The 25608-nt window shown below is 56.7% G+C and overlaps 2 protein-coding genes and 1 long non-coding RNA gene across 4 annotated transcripts in view; 2 read left to right on the forward strand and 1 right to left on the reverse strand.

Moving 5' to 3' along the window:
- Positions 1–13415, forward strand: part of CRHR1 (corticotropin releasing hormone receptor 1) — a 51595-nt gene extending 38180 nt beyond the window's left edge. For both annotated transcript variants that reach the window (XM_017871616.1, XM_017871617.1), the window contains 9 exons: positions 6491–6597; positions 7355–7475; positions 7678–7831; positions 8144–8204; positions 10684–10756; positions 10998–11083; positions 11257–11392; positions 11550–11591; positions 12222–13415. In XM_017871616.1, the coding sequence (XP_017727105.1) occupies positions 6491–6597; positions 7355–7475; positions 7678–7831; positions 8144–8204; positions 10684–10756; positions 10998–11083; positions 11257–11392; positions 11550–11591; positions 12222–12362 (921 nt within the window). In that variant the 3' untranslated portion in view covers positions 12363–13415. The remainder of the gene's footprint in view (positions 1–6490; positions 6598–7354; positions 7476–7677; positions 7832–8143; positions 8205–10683; positions 10757–10997; positions 11084–11256; positions 11393–11549; positions 11592–12221) is intronic.
- A 7428-nt stretch (positions 13416–20843) lies between these two features.
- Positions 20844–22256, reverse strand: LOC108529370 (uncharacterized). The gene is made up of 2 exons (XR_001885512.1): positions 22124–22256; positions 20844–21646 (listed from the first exon to the last, which is right to left on the reverse strand). It is a non-coding gene; the product is annotated as an uncharacterized LOC108529370 (long non-coding RNA).
- A 68-nt stretch (positions 22257–22324) lies between these two features.
- Positions 22325–24560, forward strand: SPPL2C (signal peptide peptidase like 2C). Its single transcript, XM_017871618.1, has one exon. It carries the CDS (start codon positions 22389–22391, stop codon positions 24447–24449), a length of 2061 nt encoding a protein of 686 aa, XP_017727107.1. The 5' UTR covers positions 22325–22388; the 3' UTR covers positions 24450–24560.
- The last annotated feature ends 1048 nt before the right edge of the window (positions 24561–25608 follow it).

A 25608-nucleotide genomic window follows, 5' to 3' on the forward strand; every position in this document is an offset into this window, starting at 1 on the left:
TAATGTCACAAAATGAACCATAATTTATTTAAACCAGTCTTTATTCTCAGTCTTCAGTTATTACAAATGGTGCTGCAATGAATAATCTTTGAAGGGTGATATTTGGCAGAGGTACAAATATATCTATCCTGGAACTGCTGTTGCCCTCGGTCTCCTTTGCCACCCGACGCTTTCTCCCTCAGTGCTGAGGAAGGCGGGGGTCAGAGAGCAGAAGGGGGGACACTCCAGGATGTCCAAGGGCCAGGGCTTCTGACTGTGGAAGAGACGGACTGACCTAGGCAGTCCCAAGAATCCCATCGCCTAAAGATCAGAGCTGGAAGAGACCTTGGAGACTCTCCCTCCCATCTTGAGGTTCCCAGACCCGCCTGGTTATAAGAATCGTCCAGAGGCAGATCACCTGGGGTCAGGAGTTTGAGACCAGCCTGTCCAACATGGTGAAATCCCATCTCTACTAAAAATACAAAATTAGCCGGGTGTGGTGGTGCACACCTGTAATCCCATGTACTAAGGAGGCTGAGGCAGGAGAATTGCTTGAACCCAGGAGGCAGAGGTTGCAGTGAGCCGAGATCATGCCATTGCACTCCAGCCTAGGCAAAAAGAGGGAAACTCCATTAAAAAACAAAACAAAACAAAACAAAAACGTGGCCAGCTGCGGTGGCTCATGCCTGTAATCCCAGCCCTCTGGGAGGCTGAGGCAGGCAGATCACAAGGTCAGGAGATCGAGACCATCCTGGCCAACATGGTGAAACCTCATCTCTGCTAAAAATATAAAAATTAGCTGAGCATGGTGGTGCATCCCTGTAATCGCAGCTACTTAGGAGGCTGAGGCAGGAGAATCACTTGAACCAGGGAGGCAGAGGTTACAGTGAGCTGAGATCGTGCCACAGCACTCCAGCCTGGCGACAGAGCAAGACTCTGTCTCAAAAAAAAAAGAAAAATATATGGAATCGCCCAGAGCCCCTGTCCAAATACAGGTCCCAGGGCCACACCCAACACCTAAGAAATCACACCGTCCAAGGAGAACCTGGGAATCTGTCTTTCATGAGTGCCCCAGGGGAGCCTTCTGATGGGGCAAAAGTGAGAAACTCGAATCTAGTGCAACCCGTTCACATTGCAGATGGGCAGACTGGGACCCAGAATTGGGGACTGATTCACACAAGATCACATGGCCAGAGTAAGTCAGAGCCTGGAACCCAGGGCTTCGGAGCTCAGGCTCTGCTTTGCCCACTGCCAGGTATCTGCGTGAAACAAAGTTAAAGGAGAAAGAATCACTTTCCTTCACCCCCAGCTTGCTAAGCCCCCACATGGAGAGCCCACCTGGGAAGTCCTGGGATTGGGAAGAGGGCTCTTCCTGGACTGAGGGAAGGAGGTGGGGTTCCAGGTTAGGAGACTTAGTTGGGCCGGAGAAGATGGCCTTGGCTGGGGGAGTGGGAGTGGGCAAGACCGTTCAGGGATGTGGGGAATCCGTAGCCTGGCACACAGTAGAAGGAGGGAGGAAAGGAAACAGGGCTGGTGCTCAAAAGAGCGGGTCAGTACTGTCAGCAACTCAGGACCACACGCCATGCCAGAGAGGGATGGTGTTGAGGAGGCACAGCTAAGCCACAAGGTCAGGCTACAGGCCGCACTGTCTGTCCCAGCCTCACGCCCTGCACTCAACCCTCCTGAGGGTGAGGGCGGGGTCTTCGTGGTTCACCTGTCTCTCCTGCTCTAATGTAAGCCCCTTCCTTTCAGTTGGCTGATGGGGACACTCGGCAGCCCCCGTTTTCCCCAGCACCCTTCAAAGGCTCAAGGGCAGTAGGTTAGCCACCCTTGGCCCGCCCTGCAACGCCCACCCCTGCCAGGACAGGGGTCTCTCCCTCTCTCCACCAGCAGGGTTAGGACAAGGAAGAGGATCAGGAGCCCAGTCTCGTCAGCCCGCTCTTTGCATTGCAGTGGGAATAGCACAGACCTTAGGGTTTGGGTTTCAATGGGAACCTGCTGCATGACCTAGAGGAGGCAACTTAACCCCACCAAGTTCCCAAAACTGGTGGCCAGGAATTCAGATCTCTGCCTTCTGGGGATGGAAGGGTGGTGTTGGCCTGTCTTGGCCTATGGGAGATGTTCCATTCACCTGCCGCCCCCTGTCTCTCATCTCCCCTGTGAGGTCAGGGGAGGTTGTAATGTACACCTGGGGGAGTGACCTGCCCCCACCCCCAGCCCATCCATGCCTGGCTGTGCCGCCTCTTTCCTCTGCAGCCCCTGCTGGCCTGGTGCCTAGCACTCTGGGTAATCGATTAATTTAATTAGTGAAAATGCCATTCCCTTCTGCCAGCCCCCAGCCTCGCCAGACCCCTCCCAGAACTGCAGAGGAAAGTATCCAATTAATTGAGTGGTAGGTTTCTCAGCTCTGGGCCTGAGCTAAGCCCTAATTAAGCTCCAGCGCCCTGGGGTATTGCAGATAATGGATTCGCAGAAGTCCGCCTGTGAAATGGGACTTGGGAGGGCATCCCAAGGCCAGGCACCCCAGGAGATCTGCCCGCAGCCAGCACCACCAGGGAATAGACCCACAACTGGGGAGCCTGTTGCATGCATGGCTGGCCTGGGGATGGCACTGAGCCCCCAGCAGAACCCCTACACCTGCTCCCCATATCAGCACCCTCTCCTCCCCCCACCACCTCCCTCCACTACTGTTCACTCCCTTCCCCACTGTCCGACCGTCCCCCACCCACCCGACACTTGCACACACTCTATTCCCCTTCCCCACACTCTGCTGAGCACAGGAGCTTGGGCCTCAGGAGCAGTCTGGGAGGGCACACCGTGGTGGGACATGAAACGGAATCTGGGGGTCTGGGTTTGTGGGCCAAGGTTCACTGCTCACCATCTGGGGAGTGGTGGGCGGTGGTTGGACCAGGGCTTCTGAACTGTAAAGATGCTTTTTCCTAAAACGAAGCTCCAATTCCATGGGCCTAGCGTAGGGCACACATTCCACTTTCCTCAAGGTCTCTGCGAGCTCCTCTGTGTGCTGTTGCTGGGCCAGGGGCTACCCTTTGAGGATCGAGGGACTGGAGTGAGTGCCCGCTGTGGGGTAAGAGGAGTGGCTCTGGAAACTTCAGTGGAGAGGAGGTGCCAGAATGGAGTGGGCACCGGGGGGAGCTTGGAAGGGAGGTCTCATTGCCACCATCCCAGAGAGGCATCAGGACGGGGCTGGCACTGCAGCACCTGGGACGAGGTGGTGTCCTGCAGAGAGTCCAGTCAGAGTCTGCCGCGCACTAATTGCTTATTCAATTCAGGTCACTGAGGGTACAGCGGAGTGGCCTCTGCCAAGTACCATGCTGTGCCACCCTCCTTAGGTGCCTGCTGGTCTTAGGTCTCCAGACTGGACGGAGAGGGAGTGCTGGTCAGGGCCCCAGGGGTAGCTGTGCCCATTTGTCCTTTGGACATCCCAGCTGCTTTGCTGTTATCGTGGCTGTCGGTCGGTGTGTGACTGGCTGTCCCTGGGGGTGCTGCTGACTCTCCTCTCCAGGTGTCACTGGCCACCTCTCAGGGTGTTTCTAGGTGCCTTTTAAGGCCTTGCTGTCTCTCTAAATAATGCTGTCCAGAACTCTGGTTGTTATTGGAAATGTCACAGTGTCACTGGCTTCTGTCTGGGTGATGCAGGATGTATTTGTCTCAGGGTATCAGCAGCCATCCCTCAGGCTGTCTCTCCAGCTGTCTTCTCAAGCTGTTTCTCAGGTTGCATCATGCTGATGTGACCAATAAGACAGAGAGCTTGAACCTGGCCCAGGCCCGACTGCTCAGGGAGTCACACTGAGACTTTGTCCTCCGGGAATGGTTTCGCCTGATTCTCCCTCTCAGGCTCTTGGAGAAAAGCCCTCGTGGGTGCTACCCTCCCAGCAGGAGGTCCCCCGAGGCTCCTGGGCCCAAAATGGAGCGAGACCACCCCAGAGAGTGCCTTTGCTTTCAATTCCTGCTTGTCCCCCAAGAAATCTCCCAGGGGCTGGGGCGGTGGCTCATGCCTGTAATCCCAGCAGTTTGGGATGCCAAGGCAGGTGGATTGCCTGAGCTCAGGAGTTCGAGACCAGCCTGGGCAACATGGCAAAACCTCATCTCTACCAAAAAATACAAAATATTAGCTGGGCATGGTGGTGCATGCCTGTGATCCCAGCTACTCAGGAGGCTGAGGCAGGAGAATCACTTGAACCCAGGAAGCAGAGGCTGCAGTGAGCCATGATCCTGCCACTGCACAACTCCAGACTGGGTGACGGAGTGAGACTCCATCCCTCCCCCACCCAAAAAAAGAAATGTCCCTGGGAAACCAGGAAAAGAGGGATTTCAAAGCCAGGCAGACCCAGGTTCCAGATGCCGGCTGCATGGCGTGGCCAATTATTCAGTCTCTTCTACGGGAAGAACTGGGATGAGAGGAGCAGTCTCCAAGGGCAGCTGTGGGAAAGGAAAGCAGTGGCATCTGCAGAGCTCCTGGCACAATGCTTAGCATACAGCAGGTGCTTAATAGATGACTCCTCCCCACTCCAACCCCAAGGGCCTGGTGCAGCCTGACTCAGGAGCGAGGTGGGGCCTGGCAGGTGGCAGTGAATGGTCTGCCTGCACACTGCGCCCCTCCCGCCCAGCCTGGGCCCGTGAACAAGGCCGGGGTGTCGTGCCCTGCTCGGCTCCACACATGCTGTCATTACCCAGGGGCTTCTCAGCATGGATTTGTGGAAAATTTAATAAAAGGATATTAAATACCAGCTCCAGACAGCCTGTGATGCGTGCATATCTTCCGAAGCCTCCGGATTGGGGCATCTGCCGCCAGGCGCTTAGAGACCCCCCCCACTTGCACGGGTGATGGGTCCCCTCTCCTCACTCCCCTCTGTCTCTCTCCTGCCTTCGTTTACACCTCCCTGGATCCCAGTCCTTTGGAGGCTGGAGTTGTTCATGTAATTTCCTGACATGTTCCAGAAAGCCTCTGCCTGGAAACCAGCTCTGAGAACAGAGCTTCTGTAGGAGCCTCTGGACCTAAGAGGTTCCTGATGAGGATGCCCCTTCAGAAGGGCCTTGGTGGCCGGGCAGAACTGGGCATAGGGTCTTGGCTCCTCCTGGGATGCCTGGTGGATAGGGCTGGACTTGACCTCTGGTTTCATGTGGGTTCTGTAATTCCAACAGGAAGGCCTGCGGAGTAGCTCCTTGGTGGCTCTGAGAGGATGATGAGGGCTGTTGTGAGCTCAGCACTTCTCGGCGCTTGCATGTCACCCGTTTCTGTGCCTCATGATCATTCAGCCCCACCCCAGAGCCTGGAAACGGGGAGGGAGGGGGTGCTGCCAGGGACCGCTCCTTTCCCAAAGCCACCTGCTTTCAACACCTGTCTTTCCTTCCTTCACTCACACACTGCTTTGGAGTTCAACTGCATGTCAAGCTCTTGGTTTCTAGGCCCTGCTTCTTGGGACCTATAAAAGTGTGGATGGGGGCTTTGCTCTGGGGCAGGAGTCTGCAGAGAGCTGGGCATGGGGACCGGCCAGTCCCCTATTATGGGCTGGGCTGAGGACCTGTTTGCAGCCTTTGTACCTTGCCAATCTGCACGTGCAGGCAAGAGGTGGTTTTGAAGTTGCGTGACCTCCAGTGCGTCAACATAACCTCTGTGCTGTTTTCCTACAAAATAAAGCCCAGGAGCCCTTCCAGCTCCCCCTATGGAGTTGCCCTGATGGTTTAAGACGATAACAGATACGAAAATCCTCTGTAAATGGGAAGGCTTCATCACTCTTGGAACTTAAGATTGCTGTAAAGAGGAGGGCAGTGACCTCCATCAGTATATTAAATTCATTAAGAAATAAACCCGGGGAATGTGTTCCAGTCCTGGGAGAGGATCCTGCTCACTTTGCACAGATCCCCTTGGGCCAGGGATGGGGAAGGCCCTGGAAAGTGAGTTATGGAGCCTAAGGAGACTTTTCTGTGGTTTCGGCTGATTCTGTGGATGCCAGAGCCCAGCAGCTGCCCGGCCCCTTCTCGCTCACAGGAGCAGGCGGTGTTGCAGCAGGAGGGATTCAAGGGCGGCCGAGAAGGTGGTGACTCAGTTCAGAAATGGGGGGAGAAGATAAATCCCGGGAGGTTGGTGTCTCTGCAGCTGAGAGGTCCACCTGGTGTTCCGACCGGGTGGCAGCATGGGCAGATGCGACTGTGAGGGCGCACCTGCGAGCCGGCCACACATGCTTGTGCGTGCAGAGGGGGCATCCGTGTGGAGTGGGGAATCCCACGTGATGTGGAGACTCAGACACAACACAGAGCAGTGAACAGAGCATGGGATTCAGGGACAGACAGAGCCTCAAACTGGACGCATTGCTCTGCGGCGAGGCCTGACCCACAGCAGGTACTCAGGAAGGGGGAGTGGCACTTGAGATCATGACCTGCTCCGTCCCAGCCACCCCCAGGCGATGTCCTCATAGAGCGGCTCCCATCCAGCAGGCGCAAGGGCATGGCTGTGCAGAAGGCTCACCTCTGCCCCTCTCTTCTGCTCCAGAAAAAAAGCAAGGTGCACTACCATGTCGCAGTCATCATCAACTACCTGGGCCACTGTATCTCCCTGGTGGCCCTCCTGGTGGCCTTTGTCCTCTTTCTACGGCTCAGGTGAGAAGACCCCAGCACTGCCTCCTCCTGTCCCTGGGCCCTAGAGCAGGAGCAGGGTGGAGAAGTGAGAGGAGCAGCTCTAGGTCAGGGTGGGGGTTGCTGGGAGAGGGTGGCAGGGGCTGGCTTATCCGAGAGTCTCAGGTCTCTGGGAACCTCTGGCAGAGCCGCTCTGCCCCCTCCCCAGTAGCTGCTGGAATGGTGGGGAAGGACAAAGCTTGTCTTATGTCACCCACACCCAGGCCAGGCTGCACCCATTGGGGTGACCAGGCAGATGGAGCCCTGGAGGTGGGGGCTCCATGGAGTGGTGCCCCATTTCAGGTTCGAAGGTACCTGGGCCCCAGCACTACCGCCAAGGATGCAGGTGGCAGAGCCAGGGATGGGGATGGTTGGGATCAGGAGCCGAGCATCAGGGCTGGAGGCTGGGAGCAGGGCTGACCCCCGTGACTGTCCATCCTGGAATGGCAGGGAGTGGAAGGCACCCCCAGGGCAAGCGGGCATCCCCAGGAAGCCAGCTGCCCTGGTCCATGGAGTGCCAGGGAGAGCCTGGGGCTTTTGTCTGGGTGGGTTGCAGGCAGGAAGGGCTCCATGGGGCATTAGGAGAGCCTTAGCTGTCACTTCCCTGTGTGACTTGGCCCGTCAGCCCCACCCTGTGCCTCAGTTTCCTCATCTACACATCTGGGTTGGGGTGATGTGGGTGGCCTGCCCCTTATCCTCTCTCTCCTGTCGCTCCCATCTTCCACCTGCCCTGCTGCACCAGGAGCATCCGGTGCCTGCGAAACATCATCCACTGGAACCTCATCTCCGCCTTCATCCTGCGCAATGCCACCTGGTTCGTGGTTCAGCTAACCATGAGCCCTGAGGTCCACCAGAGCAACGTGGTGCGTCCTGGTGGGGGAGCGGGGAGCAGGTCAGGCCAAACCCACGTCAGAGAAGGGGCCCAGGTGGGCCTGCCCTGCAGAGAAGGAGCCCACAGAACAGGAGTGGGATCCCAGAGTGTGCCCTGTCCTGCCTGGGGGAGGGCCAGGGTTTGGTGCCGCCCCTGCCCCCCATCATCATCTTTGGTTGGGGGCGGGGTGGCAGGGCTGGTGCAGGTTGGTGACCGCCGCCTACAACTACTTCCATGTGACCAACTTCTTCTGGATGTTTGGTGAGGGCTGCTACCTGCACACAGCCATCGTGCTCACCTACTCCACCGACCGGCTGCGCAAGTGGATGTTCATCTGCATTGGCTGGGGTGAGCTGGGCAGCCACCTCCCCGGCCTGGGCAGTGGCAACCGCCGTGCTGCCCTCTCCTCACCCAGACTCAGGCCAGAGGGCTGGGGGTCCTGAGGGATGGAGGTCGGGTTGGGGCAGTGGGGTGTGTGCCATAGCCCTCTGCTCCTCTTGGGGATGGGGGGCAGCAGGAGCACCTTGAAGGAGGTGTGTGAGTTTGAGATCCACCCTGGGTAACCCTAGACCCCCTGGAGCCTGGGCTGCACTGGGGTCCTCCAGGGCCACATCCCCCAGCCCCTGCTGAGGGCTCTGTGACAGCCCATCTCTCCCCCAGGTGTGCCCTTCCCCATCATTGTGGCCTGGGCCATTGGAAAGCTGTACTACGACAATGAGAAGTAAGTCACCTCCTTTCCCTTCCTGCCCCCAAGGTTTAGGCTCCCAGCCTAGCTTGGTGACACTCCCAAGGGCCTTGGGCCATGCTGGCTTTCCCCTCAGGACCATGGCTTCTGCATCTATAAAGGGAGGGATCTGGGGGTTGGACTCATTCAGAGGGTCCCTGCCTGTGCTCTGCCTGGGTGTGACTGGACAAGCAGGATCCAGCCTCCTTTATCTGCCTTGAGCGTACACAGGAAGCAGCCTGGAGCCAGACTGCCCAGGTTCAGAATCGTGGCTCCATCATTAAATAGCTGTGTGACCTTGGACGGATTACTGCAGTGTGCCTCAGTTTCCTCATCTGTAAAATGGACATACTACTGCCTCAAAGGGCTGTTGTGGGGTGATATCAGTCCATCTATATTAAGCATTTAGAAGCCGGGCGCAGTGGCTCAAGCCTATAATCCCAGCACTTTGGGAGGCCAAGGCGGGCGGATCACGAGGTCAGGAGATTGAGACCATCCTGGCTAACATGGTGAAACCCCGTCTCTACTAAAAATACAAAAAAAATTAGCCAGGCGTGGTGGCGGGCGCCTGTAGTCCCAGCTACTCGGAGGCTGAGGTGGGAGAATGGCATGAACCCGGGAGGCGGAGCTTGCAGTGAGCCGAGATCGTGCCACTGCACTCCAGCCTGGGCAACACAGCGAGACTCCGTCTCAAAAAAAAAAAAAGCATTTAGAATAGGACCTGGCATATAGAGCAAATGCTATATAAATGTGTTCTAGTCATATTAAGACATCTTAATAGAAGAGTCCTTGAATTTAATAGAAGTGGACCTAGATGATCCCAGAGGCGTCTTCCAGCTCTGAAGTTCTTTGGTTCCTTACGAAACGGACTCAGATGTTTCCAGTCGTGCCTGGAAACTTGATTTCTGCTGCAGTGGTGCTCAGCCTTGGCTCACATTAGAATCACCTGAGATGCTTCGAAAAGTACCAATGCCCAGGCTTTACCGCCAGAGAGTCAGGTGTAACCCCTCTGGGGTGTGGCCTGGCACCCAGAAGTCTTGAAAACTGCCCAGGTGATTCTAATGTGCAGCTGAGATTGAAAACCACTGAGAGAGAGGGGGGCAGAAAAGGTGGACATGGATGGCAGGGGAGCCCCAGGACCTTCTTTGCCAAACAAGTGTTCCCAGGAACCTATCTGACTGACTGACCTGGCATCCAAGTGGCCTCCACCACAGTGACAAGCCCTCTCCTCCCCCCACGGAGGGGAGGAGGCCTGCATGGCTTCATTGGGCTGAAGGAGGAGCCTGGAAGATTATCTTGCGTGTTTATGAGGTTGACTCCCTCCTGACTCAGGCTAGCTGAGGCCTTGGGAGGCCGAGGCGGGCAGATCACTTGAGGTCAGGAGTTTGAGACCAGGCTGGCCTACATGGTGAAACCCCGTATCTACTTTTAAAAATACAAAAATTAGCTGGGTGTGGTGGTGCGCACCTGTAGTCCCAGCTACTCAGGAAGGCTGAGAATCTCTTGAACCCAGGAGGCAGAGGTTGCAGTGAGCCAAGATCATGCCACTGCACTCCAGCCTGGGCAACAGAGCGAGACTCCACAAGCCTCAAAAAATAAAGCAAAACAAAAACTGTTTGGGCTAAAGGAGAAAGTGAGTCTGAGCGGCTCTGAAGCCCCACCTGGTGGTGAGAATTCAACACTGCAACAGAGAGGATCTGGGTGTGAGAAAGCAGAAACGAACTTACTTGCAGACCAGAGGCCCAAGGACTGGACCCAGCCCTCAGAAGCTGTGTGTGGCCGGCATGGTGTTTTCTGAAAACTCGATTTTGTAGCCAACCTTTAAAAAATCCAAAGGTTTCATATACAAATCTCAATTTCTGGCTTACGAGATCTAGCCACTGGGGGTCTTCATACCCACGAGGACATAAGGGCTTCCAGTTTGTCTGGTCCCCACCCACTCCCCAGGCCTCCCTGGAGTTTGCTGGAGGGACACTCAGGAAAATGCAAAGCAATTACCCCCTGCAGCAGGTAGAACCTGTGCAAATGTTCCTCTCAAGGTCGTTCAGGCTGCGATTGCAAACTGCTGGGTGCCCACTGGGTGACAGGTGTGGTGCCACTCCCACCCGCAGCCCCGCAGAGGACATGCTGGGCCTCAGCCACAGCCAGAGGACTGTGAGGAGGAGCCAAGGATGCAGCCTGCGTATTGAGCCCATGCCCATTCCCGGCCACTCAGTCTTTCCCACTGTCTACCTCCTGCCCCAATGTTTGCTTCCAACTTTGCATCTCATCACAGAGGATGCTGTCCATTCTGCAGATGGGACAACTGAGGCTTGGCAGTGGGATCAAGTGACTTGACCTTCTGCCAGGGTTAGAATTGGGACATCTACCTCCTGGCTCCCAGCCCCAGTCCTGTCCTGGCCAAGCACTGTCCTTCCCCATGCCACCAAGGCAGATGCAGATGACCCCTCCTCCCCTTTCCTCTGTGGCCTTCTAGGTGCTGGTTTGGCAAAAGGCCTGGGGTGTACACCGACTACATCTACCAGGGCCCCATGATCCTGGTCCTGCTGGTAAGAACGTGGGTAGGGGCAGGAGACAGGGCCCAGTGGGGAGGGGCGATCAGTGCCAACCGTGGACAGAAAGGACCCCTCTGCCTAGAGGTGGGGGCCACCCAAGGAGGGGGCATGGGCCAGGGATGTGCAGCTGCTCTTGAGGAGGAGGGAGAACAGCAGGAGCACTGAGGCCAGAGCTGAGAAGCCTGGATCCCCAGTCTTTTGCACACTCCAGCCCGCTGGTGTGCTCAAATTGCAGATCAATTTCATCTTCCTTTTCAATATTGTCCGCATCCTCATGACCAAGCTCCGGGCATCTACCACATCTGAGACCATTCAGTACAGGTAACCGGGTACCGCCTCCCCCAGGCTTCCCCCTGATGAAATCCCTGCTCCCCATGCCTCTCACGTGCCAGAGACCTGCCACTCCCTCCCCTGACCCGGCCCTCTGCTGAGCCAGCGGGCAGCCCATCCTGGGGTGGCTGTGACTCCAAGCCTCCCCACCCGCCCCACCCCAGGAAGGCTGTGAAAGCCACTCTGGTGCTGCTGCCCCTCCTGGGCATCACCTACATGCTGTTCTTCGTCAATCCCGGGGAGGATGAGGTCTCCCGGGTCGTCTTCATCTACTTCAACTCCTTCCTGGAATCCTTCCAGGTACAGCCCTGGGGGCGCGCACTGGCACCTCCTGGGGTGGGGATTCTCCCAAGCAGATGCCTGGAGGGTAGGAGGCCAGGGAGAAGCAAGGGGCAGCCCAGAGGCTGGGTGGGCGACAGCTGTGACCGACCTTGGACGCCTCCTCTCTCCTCCCCAGGGCTTCTTTGTGTCTGTGTTCTACTGTTTCCTCAACAGTGAGGTGAGGACCTGGGGGCCCTGCGGCGGGGCTCAGGGCTGCAAGGCCTGTTGGGGCTGGCGATAGTCTAGAGCCTTCTCCTCCCCTCCCAGGGCTGGCTCTCTCCCTCCCTGTTCCTCCTAGGTCCCTGGGGGATGCTGCTGGGAGCCCCAGGCCGGCCCCTCCCACCTGTCCACTCCTACAGTGACAGCCCTCTCCTTTGCTCTCAGAGGCCGCTGGCACCAGGCTGGAAGCCAGAGCTCCAGTATCTTTGATGAGCCTGTGAAAACCAGGAAGGGCTGAGCCCTGGGCAGGAGATATGTGTGGGTTGAGAGCAGGAAGCCTTGATGGCAAAGGCCATATGGTGCCTTCATGTGGGTTAGAAAAGGGTGCCCCTTCCCCAGAACATTTGAGAAACCTGTTCTGGCAAGGTTAGAAAAGGGTGCCCCTTCGCCAGGACACTTGAGAAACCTGTTCCGGCAAATATGCAAAGCAGCCATGTTAAGGCTGTGAGTGCTGTCCTCTCCTGAGGACTTCTGTGTACTCAGCTGACCTGCACAGCCGCTTACCTGCACAGCTGCTCGTGGCGACCCAGGGGAGGGAGGGGGTCCTGAGCCCCAGGCTCAGATGTCGTGCTCCTCCCTGTGCCCGCAGGTCCGCTCTGCCATCCGGAAGAGATGGCACCGGTGGCAGGACAAGCACTCGATCCGTGCCCGAGTGGCCCGCGCCATGTCCATCCCAACCTCCCCCACCCGTGTCAGCTTTCACAGCATCAAGCAGTCCACAGCAGTCTGAGCTGGCAGGTCATGGAGCAGCCCCCAAAGAGCTGTGGCTGGGGGGATGATGGCCAGGCTCCCTGATCACCCTGCCTGTGGAGGTGACCTATTAGGTCTCATGCCCAGTCCCCCAGGAGCAGCTGGCACTGACAGCCTAGGGGGCCACTCTCCCCTGCAGCTGTGCAGGACTCTAGCTCATGAGTGGAAAGTCATCTACAGGACTGGGCCAGTCCCGGGGCCTCTGGCTTCCCTGCCCAATCCTCCCTGGAGAAGGGACGTGGGAATGAATGGAAATGGGCTGCTGGACACCCACAGCAGCACGCACGTCCCTCCAAGGCTGTCTTCTCCCAGAGCACAAGAAGTCCAGCCCACTGGGACCTGGGGCTGCCCTCGGCAACTGTGGGGAGGCCGTTTGCTGCCCCAGGGCATCATGGGCAACTCGTGACAGCCTCTGACTCACCACGATGACGCCTCTGGACCTCGGTGATGCCTTCTGACACCACTGGGAACCAAGGGCCCTCGCTCAGGAACCCTGGAGACAGAAGTCAGGTGTCATCGTCAGATGTGTGGCCACAGCACTAGGGTCACCCCCCAGGCCTCCAGAACCTCATTGACACTGTGGCACTGCCACCAGCAATGCCCTGCCTCGCTGCCTTCATCCTGAACATTTACTACCCTGCAGGCCAGGCCAGTACCCTCATCCCACACCAGTCACCTCCTGCCCCTTTTCCTCTTTTGTGAGAAGAGGGGGCTGGAGGGGGCAGAGTGGCCTGTGAGCAAGAGCCAGGGGTGTCCCAGCCCCGGCCTCTGGGGCAGAGCTTGTAGCCCCGGATGGCCTCTGGGGCAGGACCACTAGCTAAACAAGCCAGGAGAAGGCTCCTGCCCAAGTGGCTCTTGGGACAACATGCTGCTTACACTCTAGGTGTGGACTGGCTACAGCCCCCACTGACCTGCCCATGTCCAGAGGGACTGGACAGCCAGAGCAGGGCTTTGGGGGGCACTAGAAGATGAGGGTATTGGCTGTGAAGCGGGTGGCTGGTATAAATAATAATATTTATCTTTTCAACCAGCATTTGTGAAGGCCTGGACTCCACAGGGGGCTGGATGGAGAGAGTGTCTCACAGAAGTGGGAGCCATTTCCCAGCTTTCAGGGGCTGCTGTGTTGCTGGGAAACCTGACCCCACTCTCACCCCGGCAAGGATGGTGCCAGGAGAGCCCCCGAGGGCCAGGAGAGGGGTGAGGGCAGAAGGGAGGGCTTCGAGGAACAGGTGGATCTGGCCAGGGCCCCCTTAGTTAGGGACAGCTTGTTGTGAGGAGGTCAGAGGGAGAGGAGGACCACGGTTAAGGATGCAGAGGAGGGACACCATGGGTCAGGGGAAGGAACAAAGGAGACAGGAGTGTGTCCCAGCCCTGGGCAGAAGCTGAGCTGAGGAATGGGAAGCAGAATTAGGGCACAGGGCCACCGGACAGGCCAGAAATGCAGCTGTCTCCGCTTGGGCACCACAAGAGACCATCCCTGAGACCCTGAGGTTTCTTGTGCAAACTCGAGGGAAGGGGAATACAGAGAGGGCAACAGGGAGTGAAGCCAGGCAAGGAAGGCAGGGGAAAGGGGGAAGCTAGAGAGGAACACAGTAGCCTGTGAGCAAGAGACAGGTATGCCCCAGCCCTGGCCAGTGCCACTCTGATGTGGGCAGCACACTCGGGTTCCCCTGCCTGCTGGCTTCAGTGCCCCCAACTCTGAGCTGGAGCTTGTAGCCCTGGGTGGCCTCTGGGGCAGGACCAACACTCCAACACTGTTGCGGGTGCCTGGAGCTCCCTTCCGCTGGGGAAGCCCTCCCTCATCCCACCCAACAGGTGAGGGAGCTGGGGTATTTATCCACCATCTCCCATCAGCTATGGGTTGAGGGCTGCTCCCAGGGGGACATGAATTCTTCTGCATTCCCACTTCAGGCTACAGAGGGCCAGAGAGAGTTCTCAGGCACAGAAACGCGCAGGTGGGTGGAAGCCAGTGTGTGCTGCATTGGAGGGGCAGGGGTTGTGGGTGGAACAGCAGAACTCGACACAGGGCCCCACTGAAGCCCGGGCCTTGCCTCTGAGTCTCTCTAACCAGGGAGGAGGGTCCATGGGTGGGGCGTATGTATGCACATGTGCACTTGTGCACCCAGGCGCACACAAGAGCTTTCAGTGTCAGGACACCAGGAACAGACAAAGTCAATGCAGTGCCAAGAGCCCTGCAGCTCCTGCTGAGGGAGGGCAGGTTTCACTGGGAAGGGCCTGGGCTCGGGGGTAGCTAAGGATATCCTTGAAGGCCCTGTGGGGTACTCTGCCAATTCTCCAAACTCTGTGCCCTGAAGTAGAGAGATGGGGTGGAAGACCCAGGGAGCACCATGACAGAGGCAGGCTGGAGGCTTCCAGCACAACTTGGGGGTATTGTGGAAAGTGGAGAGAAGCCCGGTAAAGGATCCTGGCTGCCCGGAGAGACCAGAAGTGACCGGAGTCTCTAATGGCCACAACAGAGGCGGCTTTCCCAAATCTGCCTCTCACCCAGTGAAGGCAGAGACGTGAGAAGGCAGGGCTTTCCTGAGACAGCGCCGGTGGGGATGATGGGGGAGCGCACCCCAGGGGTGGAGGAGCTGAGAGGGTGGGGGTGGGGGGGAGACAGGGAAGGGATGGTACAGACTAGGAAGTGTACGTAAGCGCAGCCTGGCCGCATCCCGCTTTCCTGCGTGGGCTTCCTGGCAGCTCTGACTGCCAGGCACCTTCTGGGCACCTACTGTGTGCTCAGCACTCTGCTAGGCCTTGGGTGAGAGGGAGAGGAGAAGCCACCCCAGGGTGGACCCCCGGTACCCCAAAAACACAAAGCTCAGAGCCTCTGGCTCTGGAAGGCCACCAAGAGGACAGTCTGGGGGTCATCGGAGAAGCTGGAGGCGGAATCCCTGGGCAGGCAGATGGAGCCTGGGCTCCCCTCCCATTCAGAGAATCTGAGGGTGGAGGGACTGCTTCAGGGCACAGCCGGAAACGTTTGAGCCTCAGAACCTGCAGCCCAGAGGCCCAGAGTTCTGTCTCCCGTGGCAGACGTGCGCTCTGGGCTTCGTCGCAGAGAAGGCATCCCTGAGACCAGGCAACTGGGCCATTCTGCTCCGGTTCAGCTTGTGGTGGCGAGGCCCCTGTGGGAGTGAGTGGGGTGTGATGAGCCGAAAAACACACATGCGACTACACAGAGTTGGGGGAGCTACTGGGGCTCTCCAGGCTGCAGTGGTGGGGGAGGGCCACTGGAGGCCCTCCAAGACCCGGAAGACCTCATGCCTGGAAGAATTTCTCTCTACACCATGCCCAAAGGCTGCGGTCCCCTTATGCTACCCCCACCTAAGCCCATTTCTCCTTGACATCCTCCCTCATGGGCACAGAACAGCAGTGGAGGAAAAGCCCCACTGTTTTTCCAGTTCAGGCCACCCCCTCCCCGTCCCTTAGTGTGACAGCACAGCCCCTGCCCAGAGGTCCTCAGCTTCACCTCCAGGCCTTCTTCTCTAGCCCCCTGCTACTGATGGCTCAGCTGTCCTGGGACCAGGACTGGGTGGGGAGTCAGACTGGGAAAACCACGTGTTAGCGGGTGAGCTGGGTTTTGAATCCATAGACTAATCCTTTCATTGTGGGTATTGTAGATTACTTTGCCATCCACAAATGTCCTTATAACATTTGTCTTCTAATCCTCCACTAGCCCACAGAGGTAGTGACCCACCTGTTTTGCAGCCAGGGAAACTGAGGCCTGGTAGCGCCCCTGAGGTTGAAGGTCTGGTTCCAAGTCTAAGGCTTTTTCACCCCTCAGTGAACTGAAGTCTTTGGGGCTTGGGTTCTGGGAGGCCAAAGCCAATGAAGAGCTCTGTGGCAAGAGGGCAGCAAGGAGGCCTCAGGGTCTCGGACTGATCTGGGACGTGCCCCACGTGAAGATGGGACGTCCCCAAAGATGGCCCCACCAGTGTCCAGCCGCTGAGCCCAGCTGGGTGGAAGCAATGAGAGTTCTGTGGATCCAGTATCTCCTTCCCCAGCTTCCTGACATCCTCCACACCCCCACTCCTTAAAATGATGCTTCATTTCAAACAGTGCAGCCAGGGCCACCATCAGCCACACTGGGCCTCCCTACCTACCAGCCAGGGAGTGTGCCACTGGCCTCCAGCCCAGGGGGATCTCAGAGCCACCTCATCCAAACTGCCAACTGACTTCAAACTCAGCTGCCCACACTTGCTTCAAACCGAGGGGAATGCTTTCTACAATTTGCTAACAGCCACACTGATCATTATTGATTGTTTACCGGGCATCAGGTGCTGCTTAGCCCCTCACATGTTTATCTCATTGACTCTACTATGAGGCAGGGACTGTTACCTCTATTTAACAGATAAGGTAAATAAAGCCCAGAGAGGTTAAGATACCTGCCTGATGGCACCCATGGATGGATGAAAAGCCAGGGAGGCCACACTAGGCCTCCATGAAGCTTAACCCCTATGCAGTGGGAGTTTTTAGTAAGGCTGTCCTCCCAGCCCCACTGCCCCTGCCAATCCCCTCCCCAGGGAAATCCTTCCATCCCCTGTCTGTGGTCAAACAGCATTCAGAGATGAGCTAGCTGAAGAAATTGGAGCCTGCAGAGCGTGGGCCTCGGGCAGGCCACTCCCCAAATCGGGCCTCCAAGCCAGTTCCAGCTGCCAGTCTCCCGTCCCCAGCCCCATCCCAGCTCTACCTCGGAGCATCACCTCCCACCCTTGCCCTCAGCTCACCAGCCCCTGCAGGTCCTGCTGGCAGACCAGGCTCAAGAGAGACCTGGGCTGTATATATTTATCAAAACTCTCAGTGGGTTGGGAACACCAATGAGACCATTATTTGGAGATAAGGCCAGAGACCACCCTTGGCTGCCAGATAGCAGCCCTACCAGCTTCTGTCCCTCCAAGGGGTCCTGGACAGATCCCTGCTGCCCAGCCTCATTGCCTATTGGGCCAAGGCAAGTGGGGCAGAAGAAGGGGTGGGGGCCTCTTAGGTGCCTAAGGAGCCCAGGTTGGGGGCATGGCAGGCATCAGCTAGGGTGAGGGGCATGGGGGCAGCAGCCAGTGGGCCTGCCTGGCTCACCCTCAATACAGGGGAAGGGGGAGGGAGTGGACGGCAATCCACTCTAGAATATGCAGTGGGGAAGCTTCTGGGCAGGGAACCAGGGGCAGGTGAGGGGCCAGGTGAATTAGGCCCCTTCCCCACCCTTCCTGAGACCTGCCGCCCGGGGTCTGTTCCCCTTGCTGCCCTGTGTAATGAAGTTAAATGTTCCAGGTATACGTAGGTCCTCAAGTAGAAAGCAGAGACATTATCCCAGCCTGCTCTAGGCAGCCACCCTGAGAACCCAGTCCATAGCTGAGGGGGCAGTAGGGTGCAGGGAGGGAGGGGGAGTTGTGGGGAGCAAAGTCGCAGACGCAGGGGGTGCCCTCCAGGAAAGGAGTTGAATCTGGAGGTCAGTGGGGGTGGGGAGGGTGTCAGGGCTGAAGTCTTGGAGCAGGATTTCAGCCTGGCAGTGGGCTATGGCCCCAAGGGGCATCAGCCACTCATGTGAAGACACTGACCAGGGCTCCAAATGGCCACCAGAGGAGCGATTCCAGGGCTGATGGATGGGGGTGGGCACAGGGATGGGGGACCTGGGGAAGCAGTGATCAAACATGCCCGTGAAAGCCTTCTGTGAGCAGGGTCCCAGGCAGTCTCGGAGGGAATGAGCCTTCTGAGCCCTGAGTAGATCCACGGGTAGATCTAGGAGAAGGGGCAGGAGCAAGCTCTGCTTGAGGTGTCTGTGCAGACCCCCAAATTGGGGCATGTGCTGGTCTGAGGGAGTCCAGAAGAACTAAAATGAGACCCGTCCTGAGGAGAGAGCAGCTAGAGGGGACTGGAGTTGCTCCATTTCGTCTGGGCACAGTGGTTCACACCTGTAATCCCAGCACTTTGGGAGGCCAAGGTGGGTGGATCACTTGAGGTCAGGAGTTTGAGACCAGCCTGGCCAACATGGTGAAACCCTGTCTCTCCTAAAATTACAAAAATCAGCCGGGCATGGTGGCACGTACCTGTAATCCCAGCTACTCGGGAGGCTGAGGCAGGAGAATCACTTGAACCTGGGAGGTGGAGGTTGCAGTGAGCTGAGATTGTGCCACTGCACTCCAGCCTGAGGGACAAGAATGAAATTCCATCCCCCAAAAAAGTCCCATTTCAACCATGTTAGTGCACCATTCAGTGACTTTAAATACACAATGTCGTGCAACTGTCACCGCTGAGAGAGAAAAAGTTCTGGAACTTCTTCATCATCCCAAATGGAAACCCCACACCCCTCAGGCACTCATTCTCCCCTCCCCCAGCCCCTGCCCGCCACGCATCTGCTCTCTGCCTCTGCAGATCTGCCTGTTTTGGCTGTTTCATGTAAGCAGAATTAATCGTACAATATGTGTCTCTTTGTGTCTGGCTTCTTCATTTAGCATAATGTGTTTCCACTTAGCGGAGCGTTTTCAGGGTCCATGCACATGGTAGCAGGTATCAAAACGTCATTCCTCCTTATGGCTGAATGCGATTCCCTTGTGTGGAGAGAGCGCAGTTTCTCCACTCGTCAGCGGATGGACGTTTGGGTTCTCTCCACCTATTCCAAGTTATTATGAATGGTCCTGCTGTGAGCATGCATGGACACGCTTTTGTTTGAAGGCCTGATTTCAATTCTTTGGGATATATATCCAGGAGTAGAAGTGCGAGGTCATATGGTAACTCTTCATTTAACTTATCTAGGAGTCGCCAAGCCACTTCCTGCAGCGGCAGCACAATTTTACATACACCAGCAGTGTATGAGGGTCCCAGCTTCCCTATATCCTCGACAAAGCTTGTGATTGGTTTTTGTGACAAAGTGGATGTGCTGGTTCTTGTTTTTTAAAAGAGCCACGACTCCCTGGGTGGAGAACAGGGCCCCAAGTGAAAGCCTAGGTTGCCCGTTCATTGCTGGGGGGCCAGAAAAGGTTTTACTATCGCAGCCGTCTGTCAGGGGCTGCCTGCCCTCCTGCCCTGCTGTGCCCAGCATCTATGTGCTCGGATTCAGAGGTGCACCCAGTTTAGACACTGCCGTACTCTGTAATAAGAACCCTACGGGCGAGCCTCCCTCTCCTAACCACCCTCCTGGCCATCCTCCCCTTTGAAGTGGGAGCACTTGGAAGGGACAGCTGGCAGCCTCCTCCCCTGGGCTCTGCCTGCTTCTCCTCACACCGGCTGGTGGTTTGTCTGCCAGTCACTTGCATTTGTTCCCGAACATGTTTCTGACAGTTCACTTGTCGTTGTAATTACTGTTGTAATCTAACTAAATGTTATATTACTGATGAATCAGAAGTGCACTAACAAGGAGAGATGTTTCTTACGAAAATTCAGTCTAATGCTTTGAAAGATACTTTACAGTTGAGTCACCAAAAATATTGGCAAATTAGGTGTGGGTGAGACGAGTGTAAATAACTGGGTGGGAGAGAATTGTCAGAATCTCAGGTGGGTTCCACTTGCTGACCACTTCACAGGGCCCTTTAAACTCGCCCTCCACTTCAAAGAATCAACAGCTGATGTTGGAGATGATGTTTCATCCCTGTGAGTTTCCCAAGGAAAGCAGCGCGGGACTGTGAGAGATGGACCCGTAATAGGAGAGGCCTTGACAGGCATGGTGGCTCACGCCTGTAATCCCAGCACCTTGGGAGACCAAGGTGGCTGGATCACCTGAGGTCAGGAATTTGAGACCAGCCTGGCCAACATGGTGAAACCCCATATCTACTAAAAATACAAAATTAGCCGGGTGGGGTGGTGGGCACCTATAATCTCAGCTACTTTGGAGGCTGAAACAGGAGAATCGCTTGAACTTGGGAGGTAGAGGTTGCAGCGAGCCAAGATTGTGCCACTGTACTCCAGGCTGCCTAGCGGACAGTGAGACTCCATCTCAGAAAAAAAAAAAAAAAAAAGAAGAAGAAGAAGAAGGAGAGTCCTTGAGAAACATCAGTGATTGGCCAGGCACAGTGGCTCATGCGTATAATCCCAGCACCTTGGGAGGCTGAGGTGGGCGATTCACTTAAGGCCAGGAATTCAAGACCAGCCTGAGCAAAATGGTGAGACACCATCTGTACTAAAAATACAAAAATTAACTGGGCATGGTGGCACACGCCTGTAATCCCAGCTACTCGGGAGGCTGAGGGGAGAGAAATGCTTGAAACCAGGAGGTGGAGGTTGAAGTGAGCTGAAATCGTGCCACTGCACTCCAGCCTAAGCAACACGGCAAGACCCTGTCTCAATAAATAAATAAATAAATAAATAAGCATGCTGACTCTTTAGAGGTTAAAATTACATGTGTGTTGTGGGGCTGTCCACAATTGTGCCCCCAAAAAGTCATGTTGAAGTCCTAAACCCCAGTACCTGTCGATGTGACCTTATTTGGAAGTAGGGTGTTTGCAGACATAATCAAGTTAAGATCGTTTCATTAGGATGGCCCCTAATCCATTATGACTATGTCCTTATAAAGAAGAGACACAGAGACACACAGGGAGAATGCCATGTGACAACTTATGCAGAGGCTGGAGTGACAGGCCAGGCCAGTGGGGAGAACATGAGGACAACGGAACCTGGACTGCCAAGCTCCAGCCCCTAAATCCCTCCTTTCTGGTTCCGGAGGCCCCAGGGTTACTCTCCCACGTGCTAACTGCTTTGAAAACCTCATTCCTCAACTCCACTCCATCATGGGTGGCCTGAAGAGGCCTGGACAGGAGGTCCTGGGTGACCTGTGAGAGCACACACCACGGAGCTGGGTGCAAACCTGCAGAGCCAAAACCTGGGGCTCCTGACTTCAAATTCACCTCTTACCAGTGTTCAAGTTCTCTTTCCAGCGAGAAGTCTGCCTGGCCTCAGAGTTGCAGCCAGGAGAGTGGCTCAGCATCCAGCATGAAAACATTTGGGAGACATCAAGGTCCATTTAACCAGCACAAGAGTCCCAGCCTTCTTTGCTGTGTCAATGTGAGCTTCTCCAAGCCTCAGTTTTACTTATCCATGAAGTGGGTGTATTAAGGTAACGTTAAGTGGCTATAACAAAGAGACCCATAATAAATCAATGCCTTAAGGAAGATGAAGTCTCTCTTTCTTGTAGCAGTCCACAGTGCACATCCTCGGCTACTGTTTCACATGGACATCCGGAACCTGGCTCCCTTCACTTTCTTCCTCTCCATTCCTTAGGACATTGTCCTCCTCCTCACAGACAGACACATCACAGGCCTGTCCTTGTTCTGACTCCTGAAAAAGGGAAAGAGAGGGTAAACCAGGAGCCCCACAGTCTGTCAGCCTAAGCCCCTGATGTAAAGAGTTCACATCATTTTTGCTCAATTTCTCCTGGTCACCTGTCTGTTCCCAACTGCAAGTGGAGTTGGAGATGAATTCTGGTCATGCGCCTGGTAGAATTGGGGACCGATTTTGAGGGACAGCCTCAGGCTGGGCAGTTATAATGACACCTCCTTGCAGCTGTACAATAGGTACAGCTAGGGTACCTGGCACCTAGTAAGCCCTCAGTAAAAGTGCTCAATGTTACTGAGCTCAGAGCTCCAAGGGACCTTAGAAACTCTCTGGCCCAATGTCCTTATTTCTTTACAGCTAAAGAAACAGGCCTAGAGAGGAGTGACATTGGGCTGGGTTCCCCATGGGTAAGGAGAAAAGTTGGTTCCAAATCCTATCTGGCCTGCAGACCCCATCCTCACACCTTTTATTTCAAAGTACCTGGTCTAATCCCACTAGGGTCTGGGCAGAGAGCAGGGTCCAGATGACCTCTCCCCTGGTCTCCCAGGGTTGGGGGACATCATTCTAGAGGGACCCTGTGCCCCACAGCAGCACCCTCGGCTGGGGACCACACAGCTTTATGACTAAGTAGGTGTGGCCCTGGTTTCCAGGATAGGTGTCCAGACTGCTCTGTGACAAAGGGCCACGCCCGCCCCTAGGAGGGGGATTGGGCTGCCGCCTGGGGATGTTGCAATAGGAGCTGAGGATGGCGTGCCTGGGCTTCCTCCTCCCCATGGGCTTCCTCCTCATGATCAGCACCATGGCCCGGGGACAGTACGGCGTGGCCCACGTGGTGTCAGAGAATTGGAGCAAGGACTACTGTATCCTGTTCAGCTCCGACTACGTCACCCTCCCCCGGGACCTGCACCACGCCCCACTCCTTCCCCTGTATGACGGCACCAAGGCGCCCTGGTGCCCAGGCGAGGATTCCCCCCACCAGGCCCAGCTCAGCTCCCCCAGCCAGCGGCCCCTCCGCCAGACCACCGCCATGGTCATGACGGGTAACTGCAGTTTCCACACGAAAGGCTGGCTGGCTCAGGGCCAAGGTGCCCACGGGCTGCTCATCGTGGGCCGGGTCAGTGACCAACAGTGCTCAGACACCACCCTGGTGCACCAGGATCCCCGCCAGCCCCTGGCAGACCTCACCATCCCTGTGGCTATGCTCCACTACACGGACATGCTGGACATCCTCAGCCACACTCATGGGGAGGCCGTCATCCGTGTGGCCATGTACGCGCCCCCTGAGCCCATCATCGACTACAACATGCTGGTCATCTTCATCCTGGCTGTGGGCACGGTGGCCGCAGGCGGCTACTGGGCCGGCCTGACCGAAGCCAATCGGCTACAGCGGCGCCGTGCCCGAAGAGGAGGGGGGCCTGGTGGTCACCGTCGGCCGCGGGAAGCAGCAGCAGCTGAGGGAGCCCAGAAGGAAGATAATGAGGACATCCCAGTGGACTTCACACCGGCCATGACGGGCGTGGTGGTCACCGTGTCCTGCTCGCTCATGTTGCTGCTCTATTTCTTCTACGACCACTTTGTCTATGTCACCATCGGGATCTTTGGCCTGGGTGCTGGCATTGGCCTCTACAGCTGCCTGTCACCCTTGGTGCGCAGCCTGCCCCTGTGGCAATACCAGAACCCTCCGCACGGCCTCTGGGCCTCTCTACCGCTGCCCCTGCTGCTGCTGGCGAGCCTGTGCGCAACCGTGATCATCTTCTGGGTGGTCTACCGCAACGAGGACCGCTGGGCATGGCTCCTGCAGGACACACTGGGCATTTCCTACTGCCTATTCGTCCTGCACCGCGTGCGGCTGCCCACTCTCAAGAACTGCTCCTCCTTCCTGCTGGCCCTGCTGGCCTTTGACGTCTTCTTTGTCTTCGTCACCCCCTTCTTCACCAAAACTGGTGAGAGCATCATGGCACAGGTCGCCTCAGGCCCTGCAGAGTCTTCAAGCCACGAGAGGCTGCCCATGGTGCTGAAAGTGCCCCGGCTAAGAGTCTCCGCCTTGACCCTGTGCAGCCAGCCCTTCTCCATCCTTGGCTTTGGTGACATCGTGGTCCCTGGCTTCCTGGTTGCTTACTGTTGCCGCTTTGATGTGCAAGTCCACTCCCATCTGGTCTACTTCGTGGCCTGCACCGTGGCCTATGCCGTGGGCCTGCTGGTCACATTCATGGCCATGGTCCTCATGCAGATGGGCCAACCTGCCTTGCTCTACCTAGTGTCCAGCACCCTGCTCACCAGCTTGGCTGTGGCCGCCTGCCGCCAAGAGCTCAGCCTCTTCTGGACTGGCCAGGGCAGAGCTAAGATGCCTGGGCTCGGCTGTGCCCCTTCAGCTGACTCTAGGCAGAAGCAGGAGGGTGCAGCAGATGCCCGCACAACCAGCACACTTGAGAGAGGCACCAGCCAAGGAGCAGGGGACTTAGACAGCAACCCTGGAGAAGACACCACTGAGATTGTCACCATGTCTGAGAATGAAGCCACCAATCCAGAGGACCGCAGTGATAGCTCCGAGGGCTGGAGTGAGGCCCACCTGGATCCTAATGAGCTGCCCTTCATCCCCCCTGGGGCCTCGGAGGAACTGATGCCACTGATGCCAATGGCCATGCTGATCCCACTCATGCCCCTGATGCCCCCGCCCTCAGAGCTGGGCCACGTCCATGCCCAGGCCCAGGCCCAGGCCCACGACACTGGCCTGCCCTGGGCAGGACTCCACAAGAGGAAGGGTTTGAAAGTAAGAAAGAGCATGTCAACCCAGGCTCCCTTGTGAACTGGAGGCCCTGAGATACACGCCTCTCAAAGGGCTGGTGGAACATTGCAGAGCAAAGCCATGCATGGCAACAATAAATCAGGGCAATAAAGAGATTTCATATCTACCCAAGGAGCCTCTCTGTTTGTTGGGAGTGCAAGAGAGCAGCAACCACAGAATAAGTGTGTACAGGGCTCGGAGCGTCCTTAGGAATGGGCACCACCCCCAAATAATGAAGGGGGGAAACTGAGGCTCCAAGAGGGCCTATGACTTGCTCAAGTTCAAGCAGCAAGGCTGGGATTTGCATCCAGGGCTCACTGGGCAGCTACTCCCCTCTACCTGCCTGCCCAATCCCTTCCCAATCCAGAGTGGCAGCTTCTTAGCCTGGCACACAGCCCCCCATACCATCCCTGCCACCCACCCTAGGCTCATGGCCCATCTTCTCTCCATGCTCAGGTCAGACAGAACTCCTTGTCCTCCCCACCCGCTCTCTCTGCATATGCTGTTCCCTCCAGCTGGGATGCACTTCCCTCTCCAGACAGAAACACTCCAACCTGGCTCCCCGACTCACTAGAAAACTCCTAAGCATCCTTTCCTCCTCAGCTCACATCCGTTCTGCAAAACGTCTCTGCTCAAGATTCCCAGGCAGCAGCACCAAGTCCAGCACGTTCCTGTAAGCACCACCCATTCCATCTTCAGACATTGAGTATGCCCCTACTGTGTGCACCGCCATGTGGTGGGCACAGGGAAGGCCTCTGTCTAGCTGGGGGAGGGGTGGGCAGACAAGAAACAACCTTAGAATTGTCTCAAAGAGGGCAGAAGGGGTTGGAGAAGTTGGGGCCAGGGTGGGAGAATTCAGGAGACCATGGCCTCCCTCATGGCCCAGGTTTGGAAGCCAGGGGCCTTGCCCACCTTGTTCATCTGTGTAGTTTCAGGGCTCAGAACAGGCCCGGCAGTGTTACAGGTGCTTGCTTTATTTGCTGGAGGAATGAATGGATGGATGAATGAATGAATGAATGAATGAGGAGTTGGCCAGCCTCAACTGCAGAGGAGGGGATGCTATGAGGGAAGGCCCCGCTGCCCAGGCCACCTCACAGGCTTCCTGCAGGGCCTTGGTCCGTGTTGATGTGAGACTTGGTGGGCCTGGGTGGGCCCTGGAGTGGGGAGAGAGGCCCAGAGA

The sequence above is a fragment of the Rhinopithecus bieti genome, unplaced genomic scaffold, assembly GCF_001698545.2.
Source record: "Rhinopithecus bieti isolate Rb0 unplaced genomic scaffold, ASM169854v2 scaffold_6904, whole genome shotgun sequence".
NCBI classification, from domain to species: Eukaryota; Metazoa; Chordata; class Mammalia; order Primates; family Cercopithecidae; genus Rhinopithecus; species Rhinopithecus bieti.

Bases quoted from the DNA above. Each gene is read 5' to 3' on its own strand.
- SPPL2C (XM_017871618.1), top strand. From the start codon at position 22,389: ATGGCGTGCCTGGGCTTCCTCCTCCCCATGGGCTTCCTCCTCATGATC.